Genomic DNA, 10,035 nt, shown 5'->3' on the forward strand with positions numbered 1-10,035 from the left:
TCTTCTCTGTGCGTGCCCTTTAACGTGAGCTTCAGGCAAAACCAAGATGACTTGGCATCCAGGAAATGACAAGGATTTTTGAGGCTCTGTCTTTCATGATCTCCTTATATGGCTGTGAACGCAAGAGGAATGAGTCTGCCCTTTCTGTCGTTTCCCCAAGGTGTCTGCAGCATTGTGACGTATTTGTAGGCAGATCGTTGGAAGATTGACCATAAGAGACCACATTTACCACGTGTCCGCCCGGTGTCCTGCGCCGAAATTGGTGCGCAAAAGTCACCTGCCAGTATTTTTCCATGGGGCACAGAGAAGCAAGCTTCCACGAACTGCATGTCAATGAAGAGATATGTGAAAAAACACCTTGAGGATTGATTCCAAACAACGTTTGCCATGTTTCGGTCGATATTATGTAGTTAATCCGGAAAAGTTTCACGTTGTAGGTGACTGCATTTTCGGTTCGTTTCGGTAGCCAGGCGCAATGTAGAAAACGGAACGATTTCTCCTACACACAGACGCTTTCAGGAAACACTGCGCATTTGGTATGTGGCTGGGAGTCTCCTCATTGAAAACATCAGAAGCTCTTCAAAGGTAAATGATTTTATTTATTTGGTTATCTGGCTTTTGTGAAAATGTTGCGTGCTACATGCTACACAAAATGCTATGCTAGCTTTGCATACTCTTACACAAATTAGTCAATTTCTATGGTTCAAAAGCATATTTTGAAAATCTGAGATGACAGTGTTGTTAAGAAAAGGCTAAGCTTGAGAGCAAACGCATTATTTTAATTTTATTTGCGATTTTCAGAAATCGTTAACGTTGCGTTATGCTAATGAGCCTGAGGCTTAGTCACAATCCCGGATCCGGGATGGGGAGTTTCAAGAGGTTAAAGCCCATTGCTATTAGTTTGATTAACAGAATCTCATGATCCATTGTATCAAACACCTTTTGGAGATCTAACAAAAGCATAACAGAAAATGTCCCTCCACCTACTTCCTTCCTGATGTGGTCAATTAGATATAGTAGGCAAGTGTGGGTGGAATGGGATTTCCTAAAGCCAGATTGGAGCTCATATACTGTGGCAGGTTATGTAAGGAAATATAATCTGCTTGAACATAATCATCACCTTCGATAAAGACACACAGGATTGAGACAGGCTGATAGTTTCCTTGATCTAACTTATTCTTTTTTGTTGTTGTACATTTTAGTTCACTGGGAAAACACCCTAGTTCAACAGACAGATTCAATTCATTTGGAATGGTCAAGTTCTTTCAGCCTCTTTAACATAGTTGACTGACACTTAATTTTTTTAACTAGGCAAGTCAGTTAACTGCCTGGGTTAACTGCCTGTTCAGGGGCAGAACAACAGATTTGTACTTTGTCAGCTCGGGGGTTTGAACCTGCAATTTTCCAGTAACTAGTCCAACACTCTAACCACTAGGCTACCCTGTCGCCCTGACTTGAATCTCCTGCTGCGAGCAACACTGATGGGCTTGACTTTCCCCATAACTATCTGACTGACAAGGTACAGTATAGTCGTAAAATAGCTATTCTGACTGTCTGCAGCAACCACAGTCTTGTCTGATGGGACCTTTCCTCCAAAGTCACAGCAAAGACGTTGAGCTTGAATCTGTTACCGTAACCAAACAGTTTCACACGCCATTCTCAAATATGTTGACATTAAAATAATCTTTCTTGGCCTTCTCTATCATCCTGTTAACCTAATTTCTTAATTTCTTAGAGTTCATAAAAAATATAATCTGCCCTGGATTTCATGAACTCCACAAAGCGTTCATATTTAAGCTTAATTGCCTTTAAAATGTTACCGTTTATCCATAGTTCTGTTCTTTGCTTAGTTCAAAAAACAAAATCTGGAGCCTCCTTGTCTACAGCATCGAAAAACAATCATTTAAAATTGCTGCAGGCATTTTTCACCTCATTGCATTTTAATAAGGCAGACCAGTCCAATTTGCTCAAACAATGAACAAAAACATCTGCACTTATAGCTCTTCATATGACAATTAAAAACAGTTTTATGAACCTTCCTTGTACAGAAAATGATGCAATGCTCGCTGAGCCCCTAGTTTTACAACCCCACTGGTTGACATCGTTGATCTATCAGACACCAACACAAAGTCAGTGATGGTTTGGGTAGAAGGACAGACCCTGGTGGGCTCATTAATCAGCTGGTGGAAAGAAAACAGATTACATCAATTCTTAAGAGCTTTAAAAAGTTGCATTTTCCTTTTTGAGCATGTCTGTATTACAATTAAAATCACCATTCACAATAACCTTTGATTTACCAAAATCTGTACAGTTGGAACGAGTCTCCTCCAACAATTCATAAACCTTATGCTGTTCTGGTGGTCTGTAACAGGTTCCGACTATAATGGGTTTGCATTTTGGTAATATAATGTCCAACCACACAGCTTCAATCTGATCTATAGTTAATTAAGTCAGGGCTTAAATCTGATCTATAGTGGAACCCAATATCTGATCTTACATAAATACAAACTCCCCCGCCTTCGTGATTGCAGTCTCTTCTAATTCCTACATCATTTACAACTTCAACTTCCTCGATCTTAGGAAGAAAGCTTCTAACGTCGAGATGAAGGATGGGTCGCCCTCTCGTGGGAAACACCTTCTCTAGAGTCAAGTACTCCTCATCTGTTGAAACTGTCGGCTAAAATTGTTCACTTGAGATGAGTGTTGACTCTCTGCAGTCCAATCGCTGCACTGAAGAGCCATCCAGGATTCGCCCTGCCATCTGACCTTGGGGTTGCCTTTCAGGTCCTCTGCCCCTATCCCGTTTCGTTCCACATCCATTCGGGGGCCTCATCCGGGGCCTCACTCGGCATCCTTGCCTGGTCCCCACGTCGCGCTCGGACAGCAGATGGAAGCAGGAGGATTAGGTTGGTTGTCAGGATCAAGATCTGCAAATTCTCTGTTTATTATGCATACCTGAAAGAGAGGGCTCCGACCCTTCTGTCTTTCTCCATTGTAGCATGCCACTGCTCCAATGGATTCCTCACTAGAAAATGGGCCGGGGAACTGATGAACATGTCCAGACAGTAACAGGCATAGAGTAATTAAGAGGTTTTGTGACGGTCGTCGTCCTCTGATGAGGAAGAATCGGACCAAAGCGTAGCGTGGTAAGTGTTCATGACTTTTATTAAACTGAACACTAGAAAAAAAAATAACAAAGTGAATAAACGAAACCGAAACAGTCCTTTCAGGTGCAGAACACTAAACAGAAAACAACTGCCAACAAAACATAGGTGGGGAAAAGCTACCTAAGTATGGTTCCCAATCAGCGACAACGATAGTCAGCTGTCCCTGATTGAGAACCATACCCGGCTAAAACAATGAAATACAAAACATAGAAAAAGGAACATAGAATGCCCACCCCAAATCACACCCTGACCAAACCAAAATAGAGACATAAAAGCTCTCTAAGTTCAGGGTGTGACAGGTTTTCACCATCTATTTGGCGTTTACCTCCGACCTTAATCGCCCTTTTGGAGGGACTGAGCCAGCTGGGATATTTATGAACATGTTAAATAGGGTTTATTTCCCGTGGCCAAAATGCTTTGTGCCAATCTGGTCTTTGAGCCTGATCTTCTGTTTAAAACCGCATACCTTGTTGAAAGGACATCAACATGATGTACAAAAAGGGCCAATATCTATAAATGTTATATATAAAATCGTAAATGAAAAAGCTGCCAACACGCCAAACTTTACAGCTGTCATCTTGGATGTCGATCATGTATATCCAGACTTATAGATCTGTTTGTTCTGTATAGCCAATGATCACATGAGTTGTCTGTACAACACCATAACAGATCTGGGACCAGGCTATATATTCACCACCACTTGAAAAATGTTTAACACATTCAATGTGATGTTTAGGCTTTGCATTTGATATATCTAAGCAAGCCTCAACAACATTGCAGGTGTTGTGTGACAGTTGTAGAGACAAGCTTGCAATTTTCAACTTCGCCACATGGGGTCACTATAATACAAAAGAAATTCAGCTACCAGTCTACCTGTGGTCTATTTACAGCACATCATGCCCTGTAAATGTGTCTGCATCACAGGAGGTTGGTGGCACATTAATTGGGGAGGACAGGCGCATGGCAATGGCTGGAACGGAATAAGTGGACTGGTATCAAATACATCCAACACATGGTTTCCATGTGTTTGATGCCAATCCATTTGTCCGTTCCAGCCATTATAAGGAGCCGTCCTCCCCTCAGCAGCCTCCTGTGATCTGCATTCTAGGTTCCCTTGAAAAACGTGCATGACAACGAGTCGTCTCTCGCTGAATGACAGCAAAGACAGCAAAGACTCTACTGTTCCCTACTGTTGACCAATCACCGACGTAGAGGCGTAGACTTAGCTATCAAACTTCGGCTTACCTCTGACACAAATGTAGTCACAGACAGCCATAAAATAAATAAATAATGAAAAAAATGTCGTCATAATATATGCACAAACTGTTCCGAACTGTTTAGGGTGGGAAGCATGCGGGCACCTTAAGAGGACCACAAACCACACGGTATGCTAGCCAAGCCAAAGGATAACACACGTGTGATGTGTTTTTGTTGCACTACAGCCTACTAAAAGTCCCGTGCACAACCACTTTATACTTTACAGGCATAATACACTCATGACACGGAATACTATCAGATTAACCAAAAATGCATTTAATAGCTGCTAATGTATTCAAAGCCATGCTTCTAACTACAATGACAATAATACATGCCCAGTCAATCAAACCAATGACATTAGATATCATTACTTTTTCAATATTCTCCCTCAAAATATATTTCCTTATTAGTATGTAACTTAAATAGGGTGGCAGGTAGCCTAGTGGTTAAGAACGTCGGGCCAGTAGCCAAAAGGTTGCTGGTTTGAATTGCCGAGCAAGGCACTTAACTCTTGTTGCTCTGGATAAGAGCATCTGATATATGACTACACATCTAATGAAGAATGTTGAATTGCATTTTAATTTAATCATAAGAACGGTTAACTTTCAGTCCATGTATAGTCAGTATGACGACAGACAGCCAGTCGCTCTGATTCTAGATCAACACTCCTAGTCTGAGATGGGCACTGCTCTGAATTCAATCTACTGTGATCAGTCAAATGTGTATTTATAGTCGTCGGCCACTAGGTGGGAGCATTTAGTCATATTTCTCTAAGCAGCAGAAACCATTCTGGTATTTGCCACCGTTTGACGCCACTTCTTTGTACAAGTTAGCAATAATATTTAGGAATATCCTTGTAATTGATGTATTCCTCCAGTGCTACCAGTGTGTGTATTGAAAGGGAAGTTAAATGAAACATTACATACGGAGGTGAATGAAAACAGCAGGGTTTTACGGCACCCTATTCCCTATATGGTGCTCGTAGGGCTCTGGTCAAAAGTAGTACACTAGAGATAGGACAATACACAATAATGTACACGGACTTATCTGCTGACGTGCCATTTGTTCAGCTTGTAAATGACCTGCCTCAGAGTAATCCTTTGATCAAATAGTGACGTTTCAAAATGACCAGCCCTGTAAATCATATCATCACAGAGGAAATAACAGACGATATGCAATACGTACGTGATGGTATTGCAGGCTGTGTTGAGGAATCAAAAGACTGAAGAGATGAATTTGGGAAAGTCAGTCCCACACACCTGAGGTGGGAAACGGAAGTGTGTTCGTGTGTCTTGTCTGGCTGTGTGTCTGTGTGAGTGTGTGTGTGCATGCATTAGTGTTTGTGTGCCTCTGTGACTCTCTCTCCCTTTGCAAATGTTAGTTGAATAATTCATGGTCTGATATAATTGTTGGCTGCGGTTGCAGATAGAGTTGTATCACGTCGTACGTCATTAAAAGGGTGTCAAATCAATCTATTATGAAAGCAGAGGCAACAGAGACAACCCAAGCAGTTTGTTGAAAAAGAAGGCAAAAGTCTCTCTGAATCCAGATCTTTCAAGACTTTGGGGGAGTGTGAGAGTATATCAGTGGATGGATTCAGTGGTAATGCTAGTCAGCTGCATTCACTGTTCTGTCTCTCTAAGCAAGTCCATGGGTGTACAGTACTGTAGAGTAGATCAAGTGTAAAGAACTCTGGACAACTGTCAAACACTCAAACGTGTCTCCCCAAAAAAGCATCAATACAATACAAGAATCCGTTTCGAAGACGCTTGGCCAGAACGGTTGCCCTTTTGGAGAACACATGGATACAAGGCTAATACTTGTGATGTAGCCACAGAGCACAGAGAGAGGAAGGGAAGGAAACGGAAACCACAGCCAGACTCACAGCCTTGCCGACACTGTAGAACTCCACACAACGCTTCCGACTTCATCACGGGGGCTGTGGAGAGCCAAATCGCTTACGGTACTCACGTCAAACTCGTTGAGGGCCGCGGCCAGCTCGCCGATGCCGGCGTGGCCGTGCTTCTCGTCGCCGGGCGAGGTGGCCTGGGCGGCGCTGCTGATGCCCCCGATGGCCTCCTGCACCTGCTTGAAGACGTAGTCGCGGTTGGCGCGCGTGGCCGCCACGTCCGGGTGGCGCAGGAAGGCCTGCGAGGCGGTGTAGAGCATGGTGGCGTTCTTCTTCAGGGCGCCGCGTGCCGCTGCCATTTCGTCCCGGCATTGGGGATCTTTCAGCTCCTGAAAACGAGACGGGTGAGTTAGGAAATGTTATATACTGGTCAGGAAGTGCTATATACTGGTTAGGAAATGTTGTAGACTGTTTACGAAATACTGTATAATGTTTAGGACATGAGTACTGTTTAGGGAATGTTATATATTGTCTAGAAAATGTTATAGTTAGGAAATGTTATACACTGAGTAAACAAAACATTAAGGACACCTGTTCTTTCCATGACATATTCTGCACCGGTTTGCATCAAGAACTGCAGCGCTGCTGGGTTTTTCACGATCAACTGTTCCCTGTGTGTATCGAGAATGGTACACCACCGAAAGGACATCCAGCCAACTTGACACAACTGTAGGAAGCATTGGAGTCAACATGGGTCAGCATCCCTGTGGAACGCTTTCAACACCTTGTAGAGTCCATGGCCTGACGAATTGAGGCTGTTCTGAGAGCAAAATTGGGCGGTGCAACTCAATATTAGGATGGTTAGGAAGGTGTGTGTCTATTAGGAAGGTGTATATTGGTTAGGGATGGTTGTAAACTGTTTAGGGATGGTTGTAAACTGTTTAGGAAATGCTGTATAATTGTTAGGAATTGTTATATTGGTTAGGAAAATGTGATATACATAGTGGTTAAGAAATGTTATATTGCTTAGGAAATGCTGTACTTGATAGGACATGCTACATATAAACATAGTAAACCTGCAGAATTTGACTAACATACAAAACTTATTTGACTTTTGTTTTGAAGCAGTATTGGAATTGATTAGAAAAGTGAGGTACTGTCACTTTGTTTGAAATCACTCTCAAGATAATATCCAAATGAATCGTCACATACCATTATTGTGGGCCTAAGATGTGTGTTGATTTGAAAGTTCAACCTTGAGGATTTTAATTGCATGGGCTTCATTCAATATGTCTACGCGTATTCTATTCACACGCCATAAAGCCTTGATAGACAGACCTTCTTGATATAAAGACGTACTTTTCATGTGAAGCCGGTCCCCTCGAAGAGTGCAACTTGCGTGACCCAACAGATCCGACTGAGAGTGTAACACATTACTTATTACAGATTTCCTGTCAAAACTCTAAGTATACATTATTAAGAGGTCTCCTTCTAAGAAAGGTAAAAAAAAGCACTCCCTGAAAGACGTGCCACTTCCCAAAAGTACCCAAACTTCGTGGAGGTTTAAAGTTGGCACTAAAAGACATGAACAATTTCCCCTGAATTCCAAAATTATTTTTCCAACGGCGATGTTTTAAGAGGCATTTCCAAGTACGCTGAGATGTGAGTCAACCAACCCGAGAGATGGCAGCTCAACTCATCCCGCACGTGTCCCAAATGGCACCCTGTTCCCGATCTAGTGCACTCCTTCTGACCAGAGGTCTGTGGGCCCTTCCCAAAAGCAGTGTCCCCATGTCAGACTCACGCTCAGTCATTCCTCGGTCAGAAACGGTGTGCTACGGCACAGTCACAAATCCACGGCTACAGCTCAGCTTTTAAACGTGCTTTTGGAGAAGGCGCTCAGTTATGACCGAGAGCATAGCTTGGTGCTGGGAGCAGAGTCGTTTCCCTCTCCCTAGGCTGGCTATAGAGACAGCGGTGTGATGTAGTGCCATGACAGAGAGTGTCTCAGCTTGCTTTGTGCACGAGTGCGTATGTGCGATGCACTGCTATGATAGAGAATCAGAGTCCCCGCTGTGTCTTGGTAAGAGCCGAAGGGCTCTCCGTCTATCTATCTGTTTTTTAAATGTGTCGGCCCGGGCTACTGGTTTCATTCTACAGGTCCCCTGGCTGGATCTGACCGTCTCCAGGTTTAACACATCACTGACGGTTAGAGGGGATAATGGTGCTGGAGGTACAGTTGTGTGTGTGCGCGTGCGCGTGTGTGTGTGTGCGAGCAGTCTTCCCGTTTCTCTGTAACACAAGCTCATTTGACTATGACCTGTCAGTGTGAGTGTGTCTGTGTTACCTGCTGTCTGCGGGCAGCCACATAGTTGAGCTTCACCATCTCCTTGCCAAACTCCTTGAAGCGGTTGGCCAGGTCCTGCTCGTTGGTGGCATTTTTCACTGCCTCCAAGGCCTCCTCCACCTGTCACACACACACGCACACACACACACACACACACACACACACACACACACACACACACACACACACACACACACACACACACACACACACACACACACACACACACACACACACACACACACACACACACACACACACACACACACACACACACACACACACACACACACACACACACACACACACACACACAGAGAGAGAGAGAGAGATATTTAACAATTGTAAAAGGTTTATGGACATAGCTAACCTCTGAACCTTAAGGCTTTCTATTAAGTATTTTCATTAAGAGACAAAACTTCAGTTACAGATGTAGGCTCTCAATTTGAGCCAGTTTGCTTCAGCAGGGAAATAATCCTCCAGTAACAGTGTCATGTGAATTAGTATGTGGATTATAATTAATGGACATTTTTGTAGGGGTAGAACAAAAAAAATCTGGTCTGAAATTTCGAAGGGGAAATTACCAACTTCAGAAGCCTTTTTAAATCTCAAATACACTACACGTTTTAAATGTCTTGCATTGCAGGAAAGTTCTCCTGCATCAGGGTGATCAAATTAAATCCAACACCTGTATAAAAAATAATAAGGCCCTTTGCTTGGCGGGACCAAAATGAAGGTAAGATTTTTTTTTAGTGTGGCCATTAACTTGTGTGAGTTTTTTAAATGGTCCCCTTTTAGCGATCCTCATCCCTCTATGTGCTGGTCCATCATTATTCTCAACTACTTTCTGGAGCCATTATGAAAGAGCAGATGGAGGCTGTAATGGAAAGAGAGAGTGAGAGAGAGAAAAAAGGAGAAAGATAAGAGAGAGTGAGAAAGAAAGAAGATAGAGAGAGAGAGAAAAGGAGAAAGACAAGAGAGAGAGAGAGAGAAAGAAAGAAAGAAAGAAGAAAGAGAGAGGGAGAGAGAGAGAAAAGGGGAAAGACAAGAGAGAGAGAGAAAGAAAGAAGATAGAGAGAGAGAGAAAAGGAGAAAGACAAGAGAGAGAGAGAGAGAGAAAGAAAGAAAGAAAGAAGAAAGAGAGAGTGAGAGAGAGAGAAAAGGAGAAAGATAAGAGAGAGAGAGAAAGAAAGAAGATAGAGAGAGAGAGAAAAGGAGAAAGACAAGAGAGAGAGAGAGAAAGAAAGAAAGAAAGAAGAAAGAGAGAGAGAGAGAGAGAAAAGGGGAAAGACAAGAGAGAGAGAGAAAGAAAGAAGAAAGAGAGAGGGAGAGAGAGAAAAAGAGAAAGAGAGAGAAAGAGTGAAATAAAGAGGAGAGAGAGAGAACTTGTAAGTGGCCTTTGATGGTGAAGCTTA

The 10,035-nt window shown here is 42.9% G+C and overlaps 1 protein-coding gene across 3 annotated transcripts in view; it reads right to left on the reverse strand.

The window, feature by feature from the left end:
• The window catches only part of LOC135506694 (catenin alpha-2), a 760,099-nt gene that overhangs the window by 580,172 nt on the left and 169,892 nt on the right, over positions 1-10,035 (reverse strand). For all 3 annotated transcript variants that reach the window (XM_064926016.1, XM_064926018.1, XM_064926017.1), the window contains 2 exons: positions 8,621-8,740; positions 6,396-6,662 (listed from right to left, as the gene is read on the reverse strand). In XM_064926016.1, coding sequence (XP_064782088.1) covers positions 6,396-6,662; positions 8,621-8,740 — 387 coding nt within the window. The remainder of the gene's footprint in view (positions 1-6,395; positions 6,663-8,620; positions 8,741-10,035) is intronic.

Source organism: Oncorhynchus masou, chromosome 20 (genome assembly GCF_036934945.1).
Source record: "Oncorhynchus masou masou isolate Uvic2021 chromosome 20, UVic_Omas_1.1, whole genome shotgun sequence".
Taxonomy (NCBI): domain Eukaryota; kingdom Metazoa; phylum Chordata; class Actinopteri; order Salmoniformes; family Salmonidae; genus Oncorhynchus; species Oncorhynchus masou.